Genomic DNA, 27512 nt, shown 5'->3' on the forward strand with positions numbered 1-27512 from the left:
TGCTCTAGGCTTGAAGGGCAGATCTCTCTTGGCAAGAGTGTAACATAGTGTGATGCAGTTTACGATCCACCTTGAAATCGCTGATTTAGAGTCAGGATCTCCTTCTCTACTAGCTGCCACTGAAACGAGAAACTGGTTTGTTTCTCTAAGTGTTTTTGTCTTTTCCAGATAGTAGATGACAGCTCTCCTCACATCAAGCGTGTGGAGACTTCTTTCCACCACATTAGTGGGGCTCTGGAAAAAAGTTGGTAGTTGTATTGATTGGTTGACATGGAACTTTAATATAAATGTAGGCGCAAATTGTGGCTGAGTGCCCAGGACCACCTTTTATTTGTGAATCGTGACAAATGGGTCTAGGACTGAAAGTGCATGCAATTCACTAACTCTTCTTATTGAAGTGGCTGCTACCAGGAAGGCGGTTTTGTAAGTGAGAGCCTTAAGGCTCACCTTATGCATAGGTTCAAATGGAGATCCCATTAGTCTAGTTAATACTACATTTAGCTGGGTTGGAGATTGGGGGATGAATTCTATTAACCCCCTTCATGAAAGCCTTGATGACAGGAATTTTCCACCACAAAACCCTTTCATGAGACGTGGTGTGAGCCGAAAGTGCAGCTAAGTGGACTTTTAAGGAATTGAAAACCAAGCCTGAATCTAGCAAGTGAGTTAGGTACAGGATCATATGTGTTGGTGAGCATTCAATAGGATTGATGCTTTTAAAACTGCACCGGATCACAAAGCGTTTCCATTGGCTGGGGTAGCAGTGCCTGGTGTTTAGTTTTCGTGCTTCTTTAAGTATGTTCATGCATCTTTGAGGAAGGTGGAGGTGTCCGAACTCGACGAATTCAGGAGCCAGGCTTCTAAATTGAGAATTTGCGGGTATGGATGTAGAGTCTTCCCGTTGTCTTGTGACAGCATGTTGTATGGGCACTGCAGCTTCCTCGCAGGGGAGACTGACATTGCCATGAGATGAGAGAACCAAGGTTGTCGGGCCCACATCGGGGCTGTGTTAGGCAGAAACCTGTGCAGTTCCCTCTGGGACCACTGCAAAAGATTTAAGACTACAGGTGTTTGGCAGTAAACCCACTTGGTAGCAGTCTGTACCACACAGATTCACTTGGTAGCTGTGGCTGAGCAGTCAGACTTCCCTCAAGAAGAGTTAGGCAGTATACAGAGTATTCACGATAGGTCAAAAGAACACAGTAGAACAAGCAAACACTGATCAGAGCTTGGTGTAAAAGAGATATAATTATTTATTTAAAACCACATCTAATAAAACACACAGGCACTAATATTAAGCAGTTCAAAAACGCGGTCACTAAAAGATATACACTCCCTTAAAAGAATATTAGACAAGTCTTAAGTAAAGCCCCACTTATTTTCAGACAGCGGTGAGCGCTTAACGCAGATGGCACTCTAATAATTCGGTTTAAAAGGGAGAGAAAGGCAGAGTATAAATTGAAACAGATCCCAACACTTTTACAAGAACACAGCAAGAGAGGAAGGCAGAATCAAACCGTGAAGTTAGAGTTCAGAAAGCCAGATCTACTTTAAGAGGATCAGAACGAAACGTGTCCAAGGTCACACGGTTGAAAAGTGCACAAAAGTCTCGAAAAGGTTCAGAAAGAGTTGGACCAAAAGAAAGGGACCAGTTAGATGGTCAAGGCGGCCAGCCCAGTCCAGAAGTTTAAGGGATTATTATTACCTTGTAGCAATCTTTAGAAAGGGAGGCCTGGCGGACACAGTACCTTAAAGTGGTGAGAATACTCCAGCGGGGGCAGTTGTTCCTGGCAGCGGATGCAAGTTTGTGCTTCGTCTGGAGGAAGAGAGGATCTCGTCGGGGAGGAAGATAGGAGTCCGTTGCACTGCCAGGGAAGAAACCAGCCACGGAGTTCTCAGTTAAAAGGAGCGGTCCTTTTATTCGCGGTCCAGTGGTAAGTGGCTATCCGGTTGCCGGGGTGCTTGGCACGGGCAATTCGACCACAAGACGTCCTGGGATGCGAGGAAAAGAAGGTAAACTGGTTGTGCCCACCAGTCAGGGGAAGAAGACTCTCCAGCCGGGAGATCTTCTCTGTCGTCGGGAAGTGGTGAGTCGGTTCCGCAGGGCTCCACCGGTGGTGTCGTCGTAGCAGGTCAGCTCAGCTTCTCCCTCGTCGGATTCTCAGGTCCTGTGGCGACTTCTAAAGTTTTAGTCCCAAAAGCCCTGCTTTTATGCAGCACACCCCCATTCACTCAGCCCAGCTGTCAATCAAACATGCTAAGTGGTGAGCTGGCCGGCTCACCACTTGGGCCAATCAAACCAGAGTGCAACTTGAGTTACCAAGGTAACTCAGTCCAGGGTGCCTAAACCCCCTCCCACACCCCCTGTGGTACCCAGACAGAGTGGCACCACTTTTGGAGGCTTCTGCAGAGAAGCCCGTCAAAAAGTGGAACAAAGGGCTCGACTTGGGTTGGAGTCACAGAAGAGAACACAAACGCCATTTTAGAATCGAGTTCTGGCAAAAAATACCAACCGGCGAATGAATATTAAATAAGTAAACCGGTGGTATGTTCGAGGCTATGAGAATTAAATAATTAAAGTTGGTAGCCTCGAACAATGGGAAAATCCCATAGAGATATATTCGCGGTCGAATATAAAAAGTAGTATCCACTGCCACCAGCCAAAACTCGATCAGGGGGGACGGAGACGTGCCCCGTCGACGAACAGACCCCGGGGCAATCGAATTGCCCCGACCAGTACGTCCACAATATGATGGTTTGTACTGGTTTCTGTTCATAATTTGGGACTAGTAAAGACAATGGTGACTTTACATGCCCTGGGAGACAGTAGTCAGTCCCAGGGTATGGAGTCTATGGTGGGGTGTCACTATGACACCCCTGTGTTACTGCACGGAGGATGCTGTGTAGCACACATAGTAAAAACACATGAGACGCTATGGAGTAAAGGACCCCATAGCCCATAAAACACCTTAACAGTCAAAGGAACACCACAAATCATGTCCAAGAGTGGGAGAAAAAGAGTCTCACTCTTGGCAGGAGAAAAAAACAAACTCCAGAAATCCAGCAAAGCTGCTGGGGGACTCACTAGGTTAGGAAATTCAGCCTAAACAGAGAATTCTCCCTAACAGGCTACCAGAATCATTGTGACTGGTTTGTGGTGCTTCTTGTGCACTATCTTGTTTAGTAGGAGAGTGAGGGGGAACGCGTAAACACATTTTGCTGACTATGTTATCCAGAAACCGCTCCCCTTGGATAGGTTCTGCAGGTAACTGGAGGCGCAATCTGGGCATTGTGCATTCTCCAGAGTTGCGAACAAGTCAATCTCTGGGCAGCCCCATTCTGCAAAGACGTTGGAGACGACGTATCTGTGTAATCACCATTAGTACTCTGTGGGTAGAGGGGAGTCTCTGCTAAGTACGTCTGCCAGAAGATTGAGTTCCCCTGGAACGTGTTGAGACAGGAGGAACATCTTGTGTTTGAGAGCCCACTTCCATATGTTTTGAGACAGTTGGAGAGCCCTGGAGAGTGCGTGCCCCTGTTTGTTCAGGTAATACATGGCTGTGGTGCTGCCGTGTGGACCACTACTGTCTTTCCCTGTAGTTGTTTTTGAAAAGCCTTCAGGGCTTTGAACATTGCTAATAATTCCAACAGGTTTATGTGGTTGGGTGCTACTGCTGGGGACCAAACGATGTGCGATGAAGGAGATGAGCCCCCACCCCATGAGAGATGCATCCGTGGAGAGAGTGGCTTCTACTGAAGGGGTGGTGAAGTTTTGCCCCTGCAAGAGGTTTTCCCTCGACCACCACTGTAGAGAGAGAACAAGGGCTTCCGAGACAACCACTAGAACTTCCGACTGTCAACTGGCCTGACACCATTGGCTAGAGAGCCACTCTTGCAACACTGGAATTTGCCATTTTGTCATTTTGCTTTTTCCTCGCTTCTGTTCAAATGCTTTGCTAAAAGTGAATTCTATTTCGTTCTGCTCATGTACAGAGCAAGGCCACAAGTTACATGTTGAGAGACTAGCCCAGACAGTGATGCACTGTTTCCCTTCCTCCCTCTCTCACAAGTCCTTGGAAGTAAGCAGAAAGGCATTTAATCACTAAGCAGGTGCCAGCTAGTCTTGCTGGAAGGGCAGAAACTGTAGAAATAGGCAGTTAATGGCTTGAATTATACTCTCTTTTGCGGCCCCCCTTTTACTGGGCCCTGCTAGACCGAGCCGACCTCTAACTCACAAATACAAACCAAGAGATAGTAAGGCTTGGAATGTGTCCCTCCTACGAACACATCTTGCTTGCAGAACAAGAGCACTATGTTCTTGGTAACAAAGAATAGTGTCTGCACTTTCAGAGATTGCAAATGTTGTTGAATAATGTCTTTGAGAGTGTCACATTTGTCATAATTGTCAGTCATCGAACCATTGCAAAGAAAGATACATTATGGGCGGTTTGGAAGTGTCACTACTGATAATATGATGGTCATTTTGTATATATGTAACTGATGTAAATTGTTCGCTCTCTTGCGTCCCACGAGGTCTGGGTGACACACGTTGCGGGACGTGAGACCCAGTCGGCCGACTAGATTTTGGGATTTGAACCTCGTGTCTGGCGTATCAGTTCGTGTGTGGTGATTGTGCCTTGTTTCCATTCACGAGGGTCCCCTAGGGGCCACGTCAAATGGGTGAGGCTTGCCTCTGAGGAGGCGAGGAGGGAGAGGTCTAAACAAAGGGCGTCTGGATCTGGAGTTGTAGTGGGGAAAAGCCATGGTGCTTCCTCTGCCGGCTGTTCCTGACTGCAGTCTGGGCACTAGTCTAGTTTCTCCTCAAAAGGATTCTCTTCCTGACCATAGGGGTCTCCATGGTTCTGAGAATTCTAAAACCTCTTCCTGGGGAAATGTACTGGAAGGTTTTTGTACTTTTGAAAGAGTAGGTCAGGAATCCGCCTCCCTAGGTCTTTTTGGGGTAATACATTTCTCAGAGAAGTCAACAAACTTTGAAAGTTTGTCCATATAACCTTCAAACCTAACTCTGGTCCATAGAGATGAACCAGAGGGGTAAGGATGGGGGAAGGGCTCTTCTGGAGGACAGGGGTCCTTAGGAGGTCGAGATTTACCAGCCATAGCATTAGAGAGGCAGTGACCCTTCTGAATACTCCTCTCGATGTTTGGACAGGTCTTTAGATTTATTTGCCGCCGAAACAATAGCCGCGAGACTCTCGCATAGCTCCGGCAGATCAGGGAGTGTTTTCGACATGCCTGTAGGCTTTGTCGAGGTTTGCAGCACCGCCAAAACCCTTGTGCTAGCGCGCTCTAATGAGGACCTCGGCGCTCTTGTGTTGTTTGGTAGAGATGCCCTTTTGGGTATGCCCGGGCGCATGCCGTGGCGTCTGTAGTTTCCTTGATGTGTCCATCGAGGGAGCTTGTGGGGTTGTGTGCTTTTCCTTTTGTGGTGCGGTTGTGCCCCTGTCACCGGGATGTTGTCTACCCACAGCAGCACCAGTGGCCTGCCTGTCGGGGTCGGGCACTTTGGGACATGATGGTTCCGCGGAGAGTTTAATGGCCTCCACACCGGAGCCATGGCTGCTGCTTGAATCCTCGTCACTCGAGGCACCTGAGCCTACAGGGGAACCACTCTCGGCCTGCATGGCGTATGGCGTCCACCGCTTTGTCCGCCCATCTTTTAGCGTCTTTGGACGTAAACATTGGCAAGACTTGCAGGACCGCTCCTCGTGATCACGAGGCAGACACTTGTTACACCTTCGGTGAGTGTCCTTCCACGGGTATTTGCTGTTGCAGGATGGGCAAAACTTAAAAGGAGTCATCTCCATAGCTGCGGTGAAAAGCAACACCAAGACCAGAAGGGAAAAGAGGAGGAAAAGGAGATGCATTCTACAAAGAATCAAACCCTGAGACCCCACTCTCCCTATTGTATAGGCCTGGCTGAAGGGCCGAGGCCACGCGGTCGATGGCGTCGACCGAAGCACCAGTCGACAAAATCTGTAGTCGTCTTCGGCGTAGGTCCAGAAGTAGTCATCGATGATGAAGGGACGAAGACTAAACGACAGACGGCCATGAATAATGGAATTATAACTTTGCAATGTACGAGCTCCGCATAGGGCGACCAGCTAGCTGGGCAGGAAAAAAATATCTGAGAGACCTCGACGCATGAGGGATTTTGAGTACACTACACATTACGTTAGGGATAGTGTTACAAGCATGCCCATGTCTATGTCCCCCTTTCAAGTCTAAAAAGATACAGCATGTGATTCTAAGCAGATTCACATGCATCAGAAACATAAATGTTAATAATATGAGTGTAATTACATATATTAGCACTAATGTGAATACTAACAATAATAATGGAAATGTATTTAATTACTTTAATAAGTACAATACGTCAGTGAGGGAAACAGTGAAAAGGTTTTTTTCAGCAAGTAGGGGATTGTGTACCACTGCAAAACGATATAATATTATATCTGATAGCACTAGTGAAGCTGCCATCCTTGAAAAAAGGTATAGAATAGTGAAAAGAGAAGTACGAGGAAAGTATGACAAGTATCAAGGGCTGGGTTTGGATGTTACTGAGGAAATATATCATTCCGAGTTCACCAACTCAAGGTATTCTGACATGAGTTGTGTGCAGAGAAACGCTGTGCATGGCAGTTGTTATGTGTGTTCACTCATTCCACATTCGTCAGGGGCTCTCAAGCTGTTGGTACCGCAAGCAGTCCAATTATAGAGGCACAATGCTTAGCTCATCTTGCGCTATGCAGAATAAAAGGAACATTCCAGGCACATAGTGTGCAATTGCAAATGGTGGGTCCAGTTTTTGTACAGTGCTGGGGCGATACAAAAGACATCAAGTGTGTGGAGCTGCCATATCTGATGGTGAAAGGACATAAGCATGTCAATAATAACTGGCAGGACATCACACTACCTTGCCTGGCCGAAGGTCTGGTAACATATGCTAAAGTTTTGAAGCTAAAAAGGAAACCCTCACCAGTGCCTCCCAGCCCGCTCCCGACCCAGCAAAAATTTCACAATCTTGCAAACCCTTCACTTTCTTAGAAGTAACTTCAAAGGACAAACCCTTCACTTTCTTAGAAGTAACTTCAAAGGAAGTTGAAGACATCCTAAAAAGTCTAAAAGCCTCTCACTGCCAAGGGGATATCTGCCCAGCAACCATCATTAAAGAAGGAGCGAAAAACCTAGTCCCCTTCATCGCCACTCTGATAAACTCTTCCTTTTCCTCCAATCAGGTGCCCAACAATCTTAAGGAAGCTTGGGTTATGCCTCCCCTAAAAAAAAAAAACCTTGATCCTAATATCCCCACAATCTATAGGCCCATCATCACCGTCCCGTTCCTCTTAAAAATCCTAGACCAGGTGGCTTACCTGCAAATACAGAAGCACCTAGAGGAGAATGAACTCCTTAGTCTTAAACAATCGGGCTTCAGACCTAGACATGGAACTGAGACAGCCCTCCCGGATCTCAAGATCCAAATGGATGAGGCGAAGGACAAAGGTAAATTAGCGATCCTCCTACTCCTAGATTTATCCACGGCCTTTGACCTTGTCAACCATCAAATTCTCACCAGTCACCTTAACACAGTTGCAGAATTCTCCACGAACGCCTCTGACTGGGTTAAATCCTTCCTCTCTAATCGGACAACCAGAGTGTTCAGCATCAGCAGACCCCACACCCATACTCTGCGGTGTCCCTCAGGGATCCTGTGTGTCACCCACACTATACAATATATTTACAAAGCTACTATTCGACAGGCTGGACAGCTTGGGTGTCATCTACACCAACTATGCAGATGATACTCAAGTCCTCATCCCCCTCACAAGCTGTTACGACCATGACTCAAAACTACTGAACGATATCTATCTTGAAATCCAAGCTTGGATGGCCACCAACAGTCTATGCCTCAATGACGACAAGACTGAGTTAATGATTGTAGGTGCTCAGGCACGATTGAACAAACTTGACACCAGGTACTAATCGTTCGTCATTGACGGTAACATAATTAATGTTTCTAAAGAGATAAAAACACTTGGAGTCTACCTTGATTCTACTCTTTCCCTCAAAAAACAAGTCAGCAGTGTAGCGTCCTCCACGGCCTACACTAACAAACTGATTTACAGCTGTAAATCTTACTTCTCCACAAGTAGCTGCCTAACGTTTGCTAGATCACTTGCACTATCCAAACTTGATTACTGAAACACTCTGTTCCTTGGTTCCTCTGAACACATTTTAAACAGACTCCAGGTGCTCCAGAATAACTGGCTGAGAGCAGCACTATCCATTCACAGACATAACGCCAACTTGTTGCCCATCCGTGACAGAATCACACTACGCACCTTGGCCATAAGGCACAAATGTATCACAAACTCAGCCCTGAAATATCTGCCCGATAAAATGTGTAAACACCTTCCAGCACGCACCACCAGATCACCTCATTCCCGCAACCTGGTGGTACCAAGATTCAATCTAAAAACAGCCGGAGGAGCCAGCTTCGCAGTCCAAGCTGCTAAACGATGGAACTCTATCCCCATTCCCCTCAGACAAGAACCCTCCTTCCGCTCCTTCAAAGCCAAAATAAAAAACTGGTTGAGCATTAAGACTCCTCGCTAAGATTTCAGTACTATGCTTACCTGACTGCCACCTATTTATACATTGTTCACTGTCTACGCGTCATTCACACTATTGTACATTATCTCTCCTACTCTCTTATTGTACATTATCTCCTGCCATCTGACCCATCTGTAGCCAGGGTCCCTCTCGTTATCTCCATACTTGGCTGTAATGTAATTTGCTTTTCTTCATCATGTTTGTAACCACTAAGTCTTTCAAGAGCCCAGTTACCTCAGGGTTTGGTGCGCGATATAAATAATAAACAAATACAAATATACCAAGGAAAGGATAGTATGAGTGGACAATTTCTGTGCGCAAATCTGGACAGAGCATATCACAAATCTGACGTGGATTGCAACAATGGAAAATCCGGTGCGAGTGCACAAGGAAGAAGAATATAGACTTTGTTTCCGCAGCAAGGGTTTAGTTTTTGTTGGCTCAAACAAACGTTGCAATAAGACTCTCTTGACAGTGGCGATGATGGATTACTACTGGGTCTGTGGCCGACAAGCTTACTTGCACCTCCCACCATCATGGAGGGGCTATTTTTCACTGGCCACATTGCACTCAGCGTTATTAGAAATCCCAGAAGAACACCCGAAGGGGGAGCACTGCCTGCCGAGGAACCAATTAGTCTCCCCACAGCCATAAATTAAGCTAAGGGCCTGTTGCCCACACAAGAGCTACACATCCTGCCAGGAAAAGCACAGTTCCAGCAACCACAGAAAATGAAAAGATCGAATTACATATCCAAAGACTCTTCTACATTGCTTGCAGAAACAGCAGAAGAATACAGGTTCTTCAGCTCAGCAGAATCCTTTTTTGCATCTTTACTTTTGCCTAGCATGCAGGCTGCAGAAAATGCCAAATGGTTGCAGATCGTAAGATAGGAGCTCGCCCAGCTTGCGAACGACACAGAGAATGGGTTCAACGTGATCAAGGTTGAGCCGCAAGCATTATGACTTATGACGATGCAAAATCGCCATGTTTTGGACATGTTAGCAGCAATGGAAGGTGAGGTTTGCAAAACATTTGGCGATTCTTACTGCATATTATCTCACATCATTGTAGCTGTCCATGACATGGGTATTCGCATGTAGGAGGGAGGAGTACAGGACAGTGATTGGTTTACCTGGGCATTTAGTTGGGCCCCATTGTGGCTCCGAGCGATCGCCCATCATTGTGTTCATCCTGGTTATTTACTGCACCTGTCAGCTGGCCCTTCAATGTTGTGTCAATTTGGCAGCTAATTTTGCAAGAATGATGGTATCAATTGGGGCTCCAAAAGTACCTTGTGAAGCAAAAAATATTGAAGTACAAAACTGATGTCTCACAAGGTGGCCCTAAACATGAAATGCTCCCCATCCGGTATAGAGATGAAGTTGATCGTCTATACCACATTATAATTTATCCACCCCCTGATCCAGAAAATTACTCAGAGGTATGGTTGGACCTGGCAGGGAGATGGGGGGAGGGGGTGCATCCACATGATTTGCTCACCTGAAGGGTACACATGCAGGGGGGGAGAGTTTTCCGGTCAGTGTGTAGGGCCTGGGTGCCAATAAAAGGAACTCAGCCATATGTGGAAGCATAGACAGGGGAGCTGGGGCGCAGAGTTTGTTACTGTAGAAGTAACGAAAGGGGGAATGTTGGGAAGGGGGCAGCACTGCCCTACCCCCCTAGAGGCAAGGTACATTCGAAGCACTATGATGGGCCAATGGGGGAAGGGGATGTTGAGAGGACCAACTCCCAGTTTAACAGGACCCTACTTCAATATAACCAAATATAGTCTATCCACATAGTACAGCATAAAGCGCGGGAAGTATTGCTATTTTGCGTAGATATTAGTGATCATAGGTAGAAGGGAAGGCCTGCGCGGTAAATACAGAATTGCATGCATTAGGCCCAAATTGTGAGACAAGGGAAATCTCCAGCCATGTCCGAGCTCCCATGAGGACAGCCCAACTGCCACAATGCCTATTCATTGCAAAGATGTTAGAGAGGAATTTTCCCTACAAGGCCGTGATCACAGACCGGCGCCTGGTGTGCATGGTATGTCACACTGGCCAAAGCATGACCCGGGCCATCCCCAGGCGACCATGAATTATAGCCCATATAACCGACTAGAACTTAAGACCTCTGAATTCCATGGCACCAGGTGCCCTTTGACCACCAACCCCAAAGTAACAAGTCCTGAGATGTTCAAAGCGGACGGACAGCGCACATCATGAAGCAACAATCGTGTGATTTATATTGCAAGGTGCTTGGAGGGATATATTATAGTTCAAAACGAGGGTGGAGACCTTAAAGCCGGATGGCGCAGGCGGGAGTGAGTGAAATGGGTGTATGAAGGTTAGAGTCTCCCAGAAGCTCCTTTGTGCCCGTCTTAAGGAATGCGAAGTGAACAGTCTGAGTGATAAAATAGTTGTATGGTAGGAGAATAATTAGTTTGTTTTCTGACCTCCGACGTGAGAAGATGATAATTGCAACACCCACGTGAAGGAAGACAGAGGATCGGGCTGGAACCAATGGCCTGGCATCTATTATGGGGCAGGAGGATCCTGTATAGGCGCACATCAACAAGCTGCGCAGGATTTTACCCTATGTATTGCGTCATGTATGACGATGTTGTGCTTTATAAGATTCTGCTTGTACTACTTTCCGGCAGAACGTTCTTAGCGCCAGAGTCCTTTGCTGTTGCTCTCATCTGCCTGTGAGATTAAAACTTGTTATCCTTACAAGATCGACTTGGGCCTTTGTTCCCTAGCGGGTTGTATTCTCAATTGGGCGAGCGTTCAGAGACTTGCCTTCAGTTGTCTCACCCACACAGGAGCAACCAAGATTAGAGTTAACTGTTCCTGGTGCATCTTGTGTACTGTCTTGCTCAGGAGTGGAGTTGGGGGAAAAGCGTAAGCAAATTTCCCTGACCAGCTCATCCACAGGGCATTCCCCTTGGATTTGGGTTGGGGAAACCTGGATTCCAAGTCCGGGCATTGTGTATTTGAGGCTTGTGGTGAACAAGTCCAAAGGAGGATAGCCCCAGAGGGAAAAGATAGTGTCTAAAATGTTTCTGCTGAGCTGCCACTCGTAACCTTAGGGTAGGGGATCTCTGCTTAGCGAGTCTGCTAGAGAATTGAGTTCCCCTGGAATGTGCTGTGACACTAGGAACATGTACTGCTCGAGTGCCCACTTCCAAGTTTTTGGGGATAGCATGGACAGACTTGGAGAGTGTGTGCCTCCCTACTTGTTTATGTAAAGCATGACAGTGGTGCAGTCTGTGAGGTCTTGTACTGTTTGACCTGTTAGATGCACTTGAAAGGTTTGTGGGGCCTTGAGCACTGCTAGCAGCTCTAAAAGGTTTATGTGATTCTGGGCTGTGATCTGCATCCACAGGCAATGCGCTGTGTTGTAAAGGTAATGGGCTCCCCACCCGGTGAGTGATGCGTCTGTTGTAACAATCTCTTGCACTGTAGGGTTGTGAAATGGTTTTCCCTTTAACAGATTCTCCTTGGTCCACCAGCGTAGCACTTAAACTACGTTTAGTGAAACAACCACTAGATCGTCCCATTGACTGCTTACCTGAGACCACTGTTTCGCTAACCACTCCTGCATTGGGCGCATGCGGAACCGTGCGTGCGGAACCAGGTAAATGCATGAAGCCATCTTCCCAAGCAAGCGCATTGCTTTCCGTATTGTTATTTGGCGACCAGCTAGATACTGAGATATTTGCAGCAGTATGTTTTGCACTCTTTCCTTTGAGGAGAAGACTAGGCCCTCTTCCGTTTTTATGATAGCTCCTAAGAACTGTTTGGTTTTGCTTGGAATGATACTAGATTTTTTTCTGGTTGATTGAGAATCCCAATTGGAACAGAAGATTGATTGTTCTTTGGGTATTGTACTTGTAAATTTGAGGGGATTCCCCTGTTATCAGCCAGTCGTCCAGATAAGGCTACACTTGGATAGATTCTCTGCATTGGTGCGCCGCCACTACCTCTAGTACCTTGGTGAATACCCTTGGAGCAGACGTTATGCCGAAGGGTGGCACCTTGAATTGGTAATGTCGATTTGCTATTTTGAAGCGCAGGAATCTTCTATGCGTTAGGAACATTGAAATATGAAAGTATGCATCTTTCATGTCCAAGGTTGTCATGTAGTCCCTCTGTTTCAGCAGTGGGATTACTTCTTGTAGAGTTGTAATGCAGAATTTTTGTGGCTTGACATAAGTGTTTGCAGGGTGCAGGTCTAGGACAGGGTGCATTGTTAGGTCTTTCTTTGGCACAAGGAAGTACACTGAATAGATACCCTTGTTTAACTGGTTACCCGGGACGATTTTTATGGTGTCCTTTAGTAGCAGTGCCTTGACCTTTTCTAGCACGTTGGGCAGTTCTTCCTGTGTAGTCTGTCTTTGTCTTGGCGGGTGGTTGGGTGGTGTTTTTATTAGTTCTATGAAATAGCCACACGCCACAGTGGAAAGTACCCACTTGTCTGATGTGAACCTCTCCCATGCGTTGGTAAAAGGAGAAATGCAACCTCCTACTGGAGAGGCATGGGAGGGGACCCGTAGCGGGTGATCATTGCTTAGGTGGGGTGGAGCCTCCTCTTGACGAGGAGGATCTGCCTCTGCTTCTGGACCTTCTGTTTGTTGGGAGGACTGCCCCTGTGGGGAATCCCAGGATGATCTCTGCCTGCCCTGGTTGTAGTTGGGGGAACGCTGGGAGTTCTGTCCTCTAAACCAGCATGTATTAGAACCTCCTCTCTGCACAAAGGGTTTGTTTGTGAGTTGTCCCAGGGATTGGAGGGTGTCATATTCCTCCTTAACACATTTTAGTGCATCCTCTACCGCTTTACCAAATAATACGTTGGGCTTCATAGGCATATTCAAAAGGGTGGCTTCGGTCTCCAGCTTGAAACCCGATAGACGTAGACATGCATGGCTTTTGATGAGGGTACCCTTGCAACAATCCGCCCGCATTGTCTTCTGCGTCTAGATAGTTTTTAAAGATGCAGCTTGCTACTTGCCTACCTTCAGCAACCGTCCGTAAGAGCTGTGTCTTAAGGGGTTCTGGGGCCGAGTCTATTTGCTGTGAGATCTCGTTCCACTTGTGACAATTGTAACTCGACAGTAGCGTAGTGTTGTTGGCTATTTTCACTTGGTAAGCAGTCAAGGAAGCTACTTTCCTGCCTAGGGTGTAAATCTTGTTGCTCTCCTTGTCAGGAGGGGCTTTGGCAGAGGCTAAAGGTGTGCCCGCTCTTTTCCTTGTTGTGGTCACTACTAGAGAGTCGATGGGTCTGATGGGGTTGGTCTAAACATTTTCTCAATGCGTGAGTTGACTGCCCTTGTCAGCTTTGGGATAAGTAGCAAAGGCTGAATGCGCCTTTGGACAGATTTGAGCAGTGGGATGAACTGTGCTTCAGATCTTTTATCCCTGAGGATGTCTTCTACAAAGTCTTTATCAACTTGTGCCTCCTGGGTATCAATTTTAAAGTGCTCTGCAGCCTTTAAAAGAACAACATTATATTGCAGCTGGTTGTCCACAAGGGAATCAGCCACTGGTTGGTCCGTAATAGCTGTGGATTGGATGACGTATACATCATCGTCATCATTGCCATAGTATTCATCTGCATCTCTCATGTACCCTTGGACTGCTAATGAGGCACAGTGTATGGAACCTTGAGTGTCATAATATTATAGGTCATCAGAGACATCCCGATAGGTAGATGTAATAGGTTGTGTTAGGTCTTTGCATTGGGCTGCTTGTTAGCTGCCTCCCCCTGAGGGGCTCCACGTTGGTTGGGAAGTTGCTCTGGGTGTTGATCTAGAAAATCAACACTGTGGGAACAGGTGCAGGCAAAGGATGTGGACCAGGGGCTGTTTGTGGTACATTGCCCCTGAAAGGGTGTCTCTACTGGCAGAGTATTCCCTATCCTTTGAACCCTGAAATTTTGACGGTAGGGGAGTCGAAGATTTGGAGTTTTTCACCGTCTTTGCTTTGAGGAGGGTGTCAGAGACATCAGTTCACTCATTTTTTAATTTTTATCAAGGACCGTCGACGCGTCTTTCGACGCATGTTGGTCGAACCTCGAGGGCTTTACTGATTTGCCCCTGGTGTGGGAAACGGACTTTGGCATCTGTTTCGGGGGCCTGTCATGTGGTGATCGTGAACGCAATGGCCCTATGGACAAGGATTTTTCGGACCTTACCTTTGACACCATGTGTGGCCTATTTGACGACAGCGTGGTCGACTGTCGGCCATGGGGAATGTGTTAAGTGTGGCCACTGGGTGTCGTCTTCGTAGCAGAACTGCCAGCCTGCCTGTTGGAGTCAGGGGCTCGCATGTGGGACTCCATACGGTTGTCATCCCTGGAGGCTCCCTCGAAGTCCATGGCGGCCTCAGCCTGCATGGTGTGGTATGCCCGGCGTTTAGTTTTCCGGTCCTTAAAAGTTTTTGGCCGAAACAGTCTGCAGGACTTGTACTGTTTTCCCAAGTGATCCCTAGTAAGGCAAAAGTTACACACTCTGTGTGAATCCTTCCAAGGGAACTTCCTGTTACAGGAAGGACTGAATTTAAAGGGTGTATTTTCCATACTATTGAAAGATGGCAGTTTTTGCATAATAAAAGGAAGTAAATGGGACTATGCATTCTCTAAGTGAGATGGATTATGACCTCCCCCACTCTCCCTACTGTACAGTGCCAAAGTCGCAGATAAAGCTCGTTGAGACGGGAGTCGTCGTCATCGATGAATGGTCTTGTCCTCGAAAGCCATTGCTGGAGGTCTTACGGTGTACAGTCGTCGAAAGGACAGAAAGAAAGTCTAACTTTAAACTTTGTATAAGTAATGGCAACAACAAGAAGAAGAAACTCTGCGCCCTGCGTCCCACTATGATGGCGGAAAAAAACTATCTGAGGGACTGCGACGCATGAAGGACCATGGGTACAGTGGATGTCCAATAGGGATAGTATTACTGGCACGCCCTGTCGACGTCCCTTTTCGAGTTTTGAAAACATAAAATGTAATATTCTGCGGTTACCACTAGATGTCGGCCTATTCATAGCATGTGATCTAAGCAGATCCACAAGCCTCAGCAATATATATATATATATATATATACATATATATATATATATAATATATGGGATACATTACTCACCGTAATCGTATTTCTGATGCTTGTATCTGCTTAGATTCACATGCTGTGCATAGGCCGACATCTAGTGGAGGCTTCGGAGTTGTTGTTTTTGATTCTCGAAAAGGGACGTCGACAGTGCGTGCCAGTAATACTATCCCTGGTGTGATTCCACTGTACCCATGATCCCTCAAGTGTCGAGGTCCCTCGGATTGTTGTTTTTCAGACATGAGGTAGCATGAGGTGTAGTGGGAGTACAGTTGTATCCAAGCAGATACGTATCAGACAAGCTCAAAACATCCATGCGCCTTCTCTCCGAGGGGAGGAAGGGTGGGTGCATGTGAATCTAAGCAGATACAAGCATCAGAAATACGATTACGGCGAGTAATGTATCCCTTCTGAGGCTTGTGTAATCTGCTTAGATCACATGTTGTGCATAGATTAGCGAGCAGTGTTAGAAGAAGGAGGTGGAATGTGAGAAGGTTCATGAGAGAACAGATGTCTTAGAATTGCTTGTCCCAGTTGTGTATCTGTCTTGGCATTAGTGTCAATGCAGTAGTGCTGAGTAAAAGTATGTATTGAGCTCCATGTAGCTGCTTTGCAAATACTGTCTAGAGGGACATTTGAGATGAAAGCCAGGGTTGCTCCTGTACCTCTTGTGGAGTGAGCCCTAGGTGTAAACAGCAGTGTCTTATTTGATATGGAATATACAAAGTTGTATACATCTGACTATCCACCCAGAGATGGTATTTTTTGAAATGTGGTCGGTTACCAGTCATTTGGTCGAAAACCAAAGGATCGAATGCCATTTGATCGACAGTCAAATGGTCGAAAAAAATGGTCGATTTTTTTTTTTTAGGGGGGGTTCCCCCCCCAACCGCCCGTTTTCTTTATTAAAAATATTTTTTAACCAACCAAAACTAAAAATAAATAAATAAATAAAAAAATTCGACCTTTTTTTCCCGACCATTTGACTGTCGATCAAATGGTCATTCATCTTTTATTTTCGACCATTTGACTGGACATCAATGTGGTCACCTTCTATGCCTGGTGTTACGGAGACAAACAGTTGATCTGTTTTTTTAAGCGGTCTGGTCTTGTCTACATAGTAGAGGACCGCTCTTCTCACATCTAGTGTGTGGAGTTTTACCTCAGATGAGCTGGTGGGTTCCTGGAAGAAAGCGGGTAGCTCAATAGACTGGTTTACATGAAATTTGCAGATGAACTTGGGGGAGAACCTCGGGTGAGTATGTAAAACCAGCTTGTCCTTGTGTACAACAAAGAACGGGTCCTGCAAAGGCTCGAAAGGGTGTCCCATGAGCTTAGCGAGTACAACATTGAGATCCCATCCTGGTGGCGGGTTTGAAATTGGAGGGTGGAGTCTCTTTACTCCCTCCATGAATGCCTTGATGACAGGTACCTTCCACCATGAGACTTTATTGTGGGAAGTGGTATATGCTGACAAAGCCGCCAGGTGGACCTTTAAGGAGTTGAATACTAACCCAGCATCTAACAAGTGGAGCATATAAGTAAGAATGTGGGAAGGAGTACATTCTATGGGGTTAATCTGTTTTGTCTGGCACCAAATTACAAATCACTTGTCAACATAACAGTGCCTAGTTTTAGGCTTTCTTGATTCCTTCAAGATATCAATACATCTCTGTGGCAGATTAAGATGTCCAAACTCTACGACTTCAGGAGCCATGCTGCCAAGTTCATCGAGTGAGGTTGAGGGTGCACTGTTAGTCCCCCGTGCTGGGTGAGCAGATTGTGCGGGCATGGGAGTTTGATGGGATCTCACATCGCCAGTTTGCGCAGATGTGGATCTCAGGGTTGTCTTGCACACATAGGAGCAAGTAGGATGAGCGTCATCTGTTCCTTGTGGATCTTGTTCACCACTTTCCTCATGAGAGGTGTTTGGGGGGAAAAGTGTATGCAAATTTTCCTGACCAGTTCATCTATAGGGCGTCCCCCTTGGAGCCTGGCTGGGGGAATCTGGACGCGAAGTGTGGGCATTGCTTGTTTTCGCTTGTAGCGAACAAGTCTATTGCGGGGAAACTCCATTGAGAGAAGAGGTGTTCTACGACCTCTGCGTGAAGTTGCCACTCGTGTTCTTCTGGTATGGAATCTCTGCTCAATGAGTTTGCAAGAGAGTGGCATTCCCCTGGAACGTGCTGTGACGATAGGAATATTTTCAGTTTGAGTGCCCATTTCCAAATTAGCTGTGCAAGTCTGGACAGATTTGGAGAACGTTTGCCCCCCTGTTTGTTTATGTACAACATTGCTGTAGTGCTGTCTGTCAAGACCTGCACAGATTGGCTCATTAAGTGGGATTCGAATGCCTGAAGGGCCTTGAATACTGCCAGAATTTCTAGAAGATTGATGTGGTTCTGAGCTGCCGCGCGAGACCACAGACCCTGAGCTGTGTGGTGAAGGTAGTGGCCCCCGACCCAGCAGGAAAGGCGTCCGTCATGATAATTGCCTGTATATCTGGATCATAGAAGGGTTTCTCCTTCAGTAGATATTCTCTCGCCCACCAGCGAAGATTTTGTACTAGTGTTGGCGAAACAACCACTAGATCGTCTCACTGACCGCTAGCCTGAGACCATTGTTTCGCCAACCATTCCTGCATGGGTCGCATGTGCAGGCGCGCTTGTGGAACTAGGTAAATGCAAGATGCCATCATGCCTAGCAAGCACATCGCTTTGCGCACTTTTATCTGGCGGCCGGCTTGATAATGTGGTATTTGAAACAACATATTTTGGACTCTTTCCTCTGACGGAAAGACCAACCCCTCTTGTGTATTTAAGACAGCTCCTAGGAACTGTTTGGTTGTGCTTGGCACTAGGCTTTACTTTTTCTCGTTGATTGAGAAGCCAAATTGAAAGAGAAGGATGATAGTCTTTTGAATGTTTTACATGCAAATTAGGGGGGACTCCCCTGTAATGAGTCAGTCGTCCAGGTAAGGGTACACTGGGATTGACTCCCTGTGCAGGTGTGCTGCCACCACAGGCAGTAGCTTTGTGAATACCCTTGGAGCAGATGTTATCCCGAAGGGTAGCACTTTGAATTGGTAGTCCTGGTTCGCTATCTTGAAATGCAAGAATGATCTGTGCGCTGGGAATATTGAAATATGCAAATAGGCATTTCCATATCCAGTGTTGCCATGTAATCCCCCTTTTTTAGTAGAGGGATTACCTCTTGTAGCGTAGTCATGCAGAACTTTCGTGGCTTTACATATTTATTTGCAGGCTGCAAATCTAATACTGGGCGCATGGTCAGGTCTTTCTTTGGCACATGGAAGTAGGTTGAATAAATACCCTTGTTTACCTGGTTGGCTGGGACAATTTCGATAGCGTCCTTTAGTAGAAGTGTGGCGACTTCCTCGAGGAGGATACGCTGGTGTTCCTTTAAATGGATCTTCTGCCGTGGGGGGTGGTTCTGGGGTAGTTGGAGGAGTTCTATACAGTATCTGCCTGCTACTGTGGACAGCACCCATCTGTCTGAAGTGATACGCTCCCATGCGTGGGTGAAGCTGGAAATACGCCATCCTACTGGAGAGGCATGGGAGGACACCTAAACTGGATAGTCGCTGCTTTTGTGGAGGGGTACCCCCTCGAGAGGAGTTGCCCCTGCCACAAGCTCGGGATCTACGCGGTCCTCTAGGATAATTTTGGGAGGACTGACCTTGATTATTTCCCCATGGCGCCCCTTGGCTTTGATTTTAATTTGACCCCCGTTGTGAACTTTGGCTGCAAAAATGGCGAAAATTGCCATTACCCCTCTGGCCGGGTGGCTTGTTGGTGAGTTGCCCCAAAGATTTAAGTGTGTCATACTCTTCTTTGGCTGTCTTAAGAGCGTCCTCGACGGCCTTGCAGAAGAGCACATTGGGTTTGATAGGCGTGTTTATCAGGGTAGCCTGCGTCTCCGGTTTAAACCCCGATTGCCTCAGCCACGTGTGATGTTTAATAACGGTACCCTGTGCAATAATCCTTCCGGCGTTGTCCGCAGCATCAAGGTTGGTTTTAAGTAAGCAGCTTGACACTGATCTGCAGTCTGCGGCCACCTGAGCTAGCTGGGACTTCAATGGTTCCTGGGCAGACGACAGTAAGGCTGACACTTCCTCCGATTTGTGGCAGTTGTAACTGGCCAAGAGGGTTGCGTTGTTTGCAATTCTGTTTTGGTAAGCCGCAGAGGAGGCGAGCTTTCTGCCCATAGTAAAAAGCTTCTTGCTTTCCTTGTCCGGCAGAGCCTCAGATGAAGAAAGGGGGGTGCCCGCTCTTTTCCTAGTTGTAGTTACTACTAACGAGTCAGGCTTCAGTTGACCTCTAATGTACAGAGGGTCTGAAGTCGCATGTTTACATAGATTCTCTATACAGGGGTTTACAGCCCGTGTGAGGTTAGGGGTCTCTAACAACGGCTGTATTTTGCACTGTATTGACTCGAGGAGAGGAATAAATTGCGCCACAGTCTTCTTGTCCCCAAGGATTTGTTCTACAAAATCCTTATCCTCTTGTACCTCCTGGGTCTCTATTTGAAAGTACTCTGCCGCCTTGGCTAGCACCTCATTTAGAAGGTGCTGGTTGTCAATTGGGGAATCAGTGATCGGGGTTCCTGATAAATAGGTGAGTCCATAGGATACATATTGGCGCCTGGGTCAGCCTCTTGGTCTCCATCGTCCCCATAATAAGGATCTGTTGCCACTAAAATAGAGCGGTCCTCATGTTCGGAGTCTGGGTCATAGAGTTTTATGACTGTGCTACAGACTGGAATTTCGGAACAAGACCTTTTAGTAGGGGGTTGAGAAGGTTGAGCAGAGATTTGTGACCCAGATAGAGCAGTAGTGAGGGGGGGTGGAGTGGAAACTCGAACTAGGCAGGGTCCTTTTCATAGAAATTGGCCATAAAGGACATTCTCCTCATGACTCTGTCTATGTCTTGTGCTGACCACTGTGCCGAACTTGGGATGACCAAGGGTTGGGAAGGAAGTGCCAAATCTTCACCTGTGGGAGGAATTACCCCAGACTGTTTAGGCCTAGTCTCTAAAGGTTTATCTTTATGAGGGGTTTTATCCCTATGAGGGCTCTTATCTCTATGAGGGGTCTTTGAGGACTTCTTTCTGTGCTCTTTATCCCCCTCTTGGCGCCCGAGCTATGTTTATCTGACTGTTTGGGGTCCGATGCCTGACCTGACACAGAGGTACAGGTAGGGCCGTGGCCTCGTCTGTGGACGATCGTCCCTTGGTGGGAGTTTTACACGTGACCCTTTGCGTCGTCTTTCGACGGTAGGGTCCTGTCATGCGGCGATCTCAAGAGTGCGCAGAGGACAGGGACTCAACGGACATTTCAACTGGGTGTGGTGCATTGTCGGCCGCTCGACCCATGTGTCGAGTCCCGACCTGGGATTATGTGTTTAGTGGTGGATGGAATTGTAGCGCTTCCGCCGCAGGGTGTTGTCCCCACAACAGGGCCGCCGGCCTGTCCTCCGTGGTCGGGGGCCTGCGCTTGGGTAGCCAAAGCTACCCCGTAACCCTCGCCGTCCGAAACGGCGGCGTTGCTGCCATCACTGAAAGCACCTTCTACCTCCATGGCCTCGAGTTACCTGGCGTAGTGGGCCCAGCGTTTTGTCGATCGGTCCTTTAAAGTCTTGGACTTGAAGAGCCTACACGCTCGACAAGAAGCCTCAACGTTGTCTCTTGGGAGACACAAGTTACAGACTAAATGCTTATCGACCCACGGAAATGTTGTATTGCACTTGGGGCAGAATTTAAAGGGGGTCTTGTCTATAACTACAAAATATGGCAGCTGGGTGAAAGTAGTGTAACAAAAGGGGCATATACATCCTAGAATGACCTCTCCCTACTGTATGGGCCGAGGCCCGGGGCGGCCTTCCAAGGCCGAACAGTCTTTCGCGGTAGTCTTTTGACGGGCAGTCTCTTTGTCTTCACCAGTGCGATATTTCGATGGTCGGTGAAATAAAGGATAGAAAGAATAAGTCAATGGCTTTACGCCGAAAGAGGAACTCCGCTACACGCGTCCGTCTAGAATGGCGGAAAAAAACAATCTGAGGGACCTCGACGCGTGAGGGATCATGGGTACAGTGGACATCACACTAGGGATAGTATTACTGGGACGCCCTGTCGATGTCCCTTTTTCGAGTTTTGAAACAACAACTGTAATACTCTGCAGCTTCCACTAGATGTCGGCCTATGCACAGCATGTGATCTTAGCAATAACTAGTGGATAAGGGACCAGAGTAAGATTGCAGGTTGATATGTAACTCACTTGAGCTGGTGCTGCTTTCTTCACCTGTACCACTGTGATCCATTATATCTGCTCTGGACTCTGCGCCATTCCTCAAACCATTGTCAGGGTTGAGATATGAAAATCCTATAGAATAAAACAAAAATAGTTATTATCTTGCACATATTAGGCTTTCAGAAAATGCAGGTTCAAACCAACATTATTCCTCAGAGAAGATAACACTTTTACATGAATGTTAACCTTAATGATGAAGATACATTATCAAAGTGCCTGAACTCTGGTCTCCTCTTCCCAAACCTAGCTGTGTGGCAAAGTAGCACTGTACAAAAGGTGGGATTGTGGGTGCATTGTTATCATATGGGGAAACAGAGTGTAGAACTAACGTGGGTGACTGTCTGTAATTAAGCAGTTGGCACCTGACGTGTGAGCCTTTTGATAATCTCTGAGGCATATTCGTTCACATCCAGATTTTGGGGCCCATTACTTCTCTTGTGAAGTGTATATGTTCGATGGGGCTATTTCGATGTAGTTATTATTTAGGTTCCACAAATTCATGAATGAAGCTTTTTCATACATCAAAGGCAGTCATTTTATTTAAAGTTCAAATTGCATGTGCTGTGGCTCCCATGCATACAATGTTCAACTTTTGCCAAATGGAGTGTAAAAGTAAAAAGTAAAAACGGGCGAAATAGCCTTCACTCCTTGCTTTAACTCTGTTAAGTAAAAAAAAAAAATTAACTGCGGTCCGCAAATTATGGTTTTCAGACAGCATTTACAAATAATTTCTATGCAATCCGCCCGCTTTTAGCAGGTGCTAATTGCAGGTGAATTCCACAGGAATTCAGTAGACTAACACCTGAATGAAAGTACCTACTTGCGTTAAACCACGTGCTCTTTGGCAAAGGAGCAGGAAAGCACCGCAAAAACATAATTGCGCTTCATGCCACAACTCTCCTCAAAAAGAAAAAAATCTCCTGGAGTTATAGATCAGGACATGAATTGCTTAGTTTTATGCCTTACTTTACCGCTCCATGGATTATAAATTGACCCATAGTGAGTTACTTAAAAATATTTTTCATCACATGAAATCTAGTAGAAGTTTATTCTTTACAAACGTTATTAGAACATCTCTTTCATTCTCATCTATACAGACATACAGGATAATTTCAAAGCTAAGTATTAGAAACGAGGTATAGTCCCAAACCGGCCCACCAATCGGCAGCCCTTTTTTTAACTTTACTTTTAGAGTTATGAGAATGTCTTTCGTTTAGGAATAGCAGGTGTAATGAGGAACCCATTAAGTTATCATGAATCAGAAGAGCTCATTAATCCCTCTTTTTACTGTACCTGTACTGAGACTATCATTCCTTTCTTCCACTTCTGAGTCCAGAGGTTTTGCCACATGTAGGTTTTTCTCTCTGTGTATCCCAGACAATGCAACAGGATTCGTAGAAGTACCTAATTTTAAACAGAGAGACATTAATGAGGTGCAACGAATTTAGGGAATTATTTAGTGCTGTCATATTTCACGACCGACCCTGCTCGCTCTCTCCTGTCTCTCGGATAACATAAGACGATGCCAAGTATGGGTTAAATAGAGAACAAAATGGGGGGCTCCAACCACATATCAAATGTAGTATACTCTCTTCTTAATTAGAGTATTTACTGTGCTGTATCAGTTGTCATTTGAGAATTAGTGCTTCAAAAGTAAGCTAAGTATCCAGTAATAGGGTTATTTTACTCTGGAACTAGATTCCATACACACATCTTGAGACACCACTTTCGTGCCCAGAAAGAATAGTGGTTTACTTTTGAAGCACTAATTCTCAAATGACAACTGATACAGCACAGTAAATACTCTAATTAACCCTTTAAGTGCCATGGGTATTTCTCCCCAGTGCCAGGGCCTTTTTTGGTGATTTCGGTATGTGGCCATTCAATGGCTTGTAACTTTTTTGTTACATGAGATATCTCGGCCAAATTTGGCTCCTTTTTTTCCCCACATGTAGGCGGTCGTAACGCCACCCAGGAATCCTAGGTTGCTGTAGGGGGGTGAGAGAAAATAACCAAAAAGGGGGAAAATGTGTTTTTTTTAAAAGAAATGGCAATAAAATGATGTACAAAGAAGCCTGTGGTTTTTTCCTTGTAAGAGCTAGGAACAAATGGTTTGCTGTGCTGAGTTCCCCAATTTCCTAGCTTTCAAGAACAGATTGAGTGGAAACGAAAAGAAATTATTTTGATGTGGTTATCAACTGTTTTGTGAGAGGTAGGCGATTTTGGACATTTTTGCCAATTCGACATGCATGGACGGAATGGGAGAAAAGGGTAGGAAAGCCGAATTGGAGGACAGAAAGGCATATATTTCTGAAATGTAAATTTCAAGTTTATGAAGGGGTGATTTGCGTAGGTCAGGCAAACACTAGGTAGGGGAAAATGCCAGAGATTGGGGGAAAAGCGGGAAAATGACTGAAAAAAAGGTATGTGTTGGACATGGTTGGCTTGGTACGGCAATGGCTTCTATGAATTTTGAGAAAAGCAATGCACCACTACATTCCACCGACTCATGCAGTTAGGTAAGCACACATTTTTTGTAGTGTTTTACAAAACAAGCAATACCACAAGCCAAACACTGAGCCATGGTACACAGGAGTTTTACGCTCACGGCCTGAACAGATGCACTTTGCATGTGTAAATCGGGAAAACCAATGTGGTGAGGAACGGCAAGCACACATTTTTTGAAAGAGCACAGGCAGACCTTTTCAAGGGTAGGTGACTTGTGCAGGTTACAAAAGTGCATGGTGCCTAAAGCAGCGACTAAATGTAGGTCATATTTGGGAAATGAAAGGGTTGTGTGACAAAGGGCACCAGCAAATGGGTCAAAACGTTATGAAATACACACAAACACAACAAATGTTATACCTTCCCGCATTCCCACAGGTGTGCCGATGAAAATGGTACCTCACATGTGTGGGTGCACCTACCTGGGAGCCAAGGGGAAAGCCTAAAACACAGATATGGGCCTCGGGTGTCCAAGCCACCAAGGAAAATAGGGAACTCCATGCATTTCTGAAAAGAGGACGCCCGTGGGAATCCGCCAAGGTATGATTTGCGCACATCGGCCCAGAATGTATTACCCAGACACCCCCGCAAAGTCCGAAATGTGGGGAAAAAAACGCATTTTCCGCACATTTCACTCGGCTCACCCATCGAAACACGCCGCCAAGAACACATGGCCTACTGTCCTGCGTTCCCACAGGTGTCCTGATGAAAATGGTACCTCACATGTGTGGGTGCACCTACCTGGGCACCAAGGGGAAAGCCTAAAACACAGGTAACCCCAAGTCTGTTTCGACACCTGAATTTGACACTTTCTCCAGACAAGCGCAACATATAGATATGGGCCTCGGGTGTCCAAGCCACCAAGGAAAACAGGGAACCCATGCATTTCCAAAAAGAGGACACCCGTGGGAATCCGCAGAGGTATGATTCGCACGAAGTGGCCCAGGATTTATTACCCAGAACCCCAGACAAAGTGAACATTGTGTTTTTTCCCCACCAAATATCACATTTTGTCGGGGATTGTGGCTAATAAAAACTGGGGCAATTTGCGCAAGGCAGACCTCTGTGGATTCCCACGGGTGTCCTCTTTTGGGAAATGCATGGGGTTGCCTGTTTTCCTTGCTGGCTTCTACACCATAGGCCCAAATCTGTAGGTTGCCCACATGAACAAAATGGGATGTACCGAAAGGCTTGGGGTTACCAATGGGTTACCCTTTTCCTTTTGCCCCCCCGGTAGGTGCACTCACACATGTGAGGTACCTTTTTCGTCGGGACACCTGTGGGAACGCAAGAAGGTATGACATCTGTTGTTGGCAACGTGTTTCGGTGAGTGGACACAGGGAAATGTCTCTGAAATTGGCTGGAAATGAAGACAATTCTCAGACATTTTGCTCTGGCCACCCACCGAAACACACCGCCAACAACACATGGCCTACCTCCCCGCGGTCCCACACGTGTCCTGATGAAAACAGTACCTCACATGTGTGGGTGCACCTACCTGGGCACCAAGGGGAAAGCCTAAAACACAGATAACCCCAAGTCTGTTTCCACACCTGAATTTGACAATTTCTCCAAACAAGCGCAACATACAGATATGGGCCTCGGGTGTCCAAGCCACTAAGGAAAAAATGGAACCCCATGCATTTCCGAAAAGAGGACATCTGTGGGAATCCGCAGAGGTATGATTTGTGCAAATCGGCCCAGATTTTATTACCCAGACACCCCCACAAGGTCCGAAATGTGGGGAAAAAAAACACATTTTACGCACATTTCACTCGGCTCACCCATCAAAATACACCGCCAACAACACATGGCCTACCATCCCGCGTTTCCACAGGTGTCCTGATCAAAATGGTACCTCACATGTGTGGGTGCACCTACCTGGGCGCCAAGGGGAAAGCCTAAAACACAGGTAACCCCAAGTCTGTTTCCACATCTGAATTTGACACTTTCTCAAGACAAGCGCAACATACAGATATGGGCCTCGGGTGTCCAAGCCACCAAGGAAAACAGGGAACCCCATGCATTTCCGAAAAGAGGACACCCGTGGGAATCCGCAGAGGTATAATTTGCCCAAATCGGCCCAGAATGTAAAACCCAGACACTCCCGCAAAGTCCAAAATGTGGAAAAAAAATGCATTTTCCGCACATTTCACTCGGCTCACCCATCGAAACACGCCGCCAACAACACATGGCCAACCGTCCCGCATTCCCACAGGTGTCCCGAAGAAAACGATACCTCACATGTCTGGGTGCACCTACCTGGACGCCAAGGGGAAAGCCTAAAACACAGGTAACCCCAAGTCTGTTTCCACACCTGAATTTGACACTTTCTCCAGACAAGCTCAACATACAGATATGGGCCTCGGGTGTCCAAGCCACCAAGAAAAACAGGGAACCCCATGCATTTCCGAAAAGAGGACACCCGTGGGAATCCACAGAGGCCCCCTACACCGCTGTGGAATTTTCTAATGTGAAGGGGGGTGCACCTCTCCATCCCCCACCGCAATTGGAGGGGCGCCCCATCTCATGTAGCCCTCCCCAGGGAAAGATAAGGGGGAGGCTGTCCTGTACTCCTCCCTGCGCTCAGGCGTCCGTTCCTAGGAGCAGATATCTGGTCCCAGGGAGGCCTGCATGACATGGCACCCACTCCATTGTGGGTGGTGGGTGTGGGGGGCAACGCTGCATCCCGTTACAAAATTCCCCGACCCTTTGGGGTGTCCCACAGCCCCCCCTAAAAAGCGTTGCACCATTTTCACTTTTCACTAACCTTACTGCCCCACCCACTGGGGGGGCCTGTCTCACCATTTTTTGGGGCCCTCTCCCCCCACCCCAAATGGAGGGGCGGTATACCTCACGCAGCCGTTTGTAGGAGGCCCAGGGAGGCTTGCATGAGGTGCCCCCGCCACCCATTTGGTATGAGGGGGGAGA

The 27512-nt window shown here is 46.8% G+C and overlaps 1 protein-coding gene across 2 annotated transcripts in view; it reads right to left on the reverse strand.

Moving 5' to 3' along the window:
• Nucleotides 1–27512, reverse strand: part of LOC138467528 (zinc finger protein 777-like) — a 453964-nt gene that overhangs the window by 139479 nt on the left and 286973 nt on the right. For both annotated transcript variants that reach the window (XM_069607634.1, XM_069607633.1), the window contains exons 4-5: nucleotides 23370–23480; nucleotides 22044–22148 (exon numbers count right to left, since the gene is read on the reverse strand). In XM_069607634.1, the coding sequence (XP_069463735.1) occupies nucleotides 22044–22148; nucleotides 23370–23480 (216 nt within the window). The remainder of the gene's footprint in view (nucleotides 1–22043; nucleotides 22149–23369; nucleotides 23481–27512) is intronic.

The sequence above is a fragment of the Ambystoma mexicanum genome, chromosome 4q, assembly GCF_040938575.1.
Source record: "Ambystoma mexicanum isolate Mex_15411 chromosome 4q, UKY_AmexF1_1, whole genome shotgun sequence".
NCBI classification, from domain to species: Eukaryota; Metazoa; Chordata; class Amphibia; order Caudata; family Ambystomatidae; genus Ambystoma; species Ambystoma mexicanum.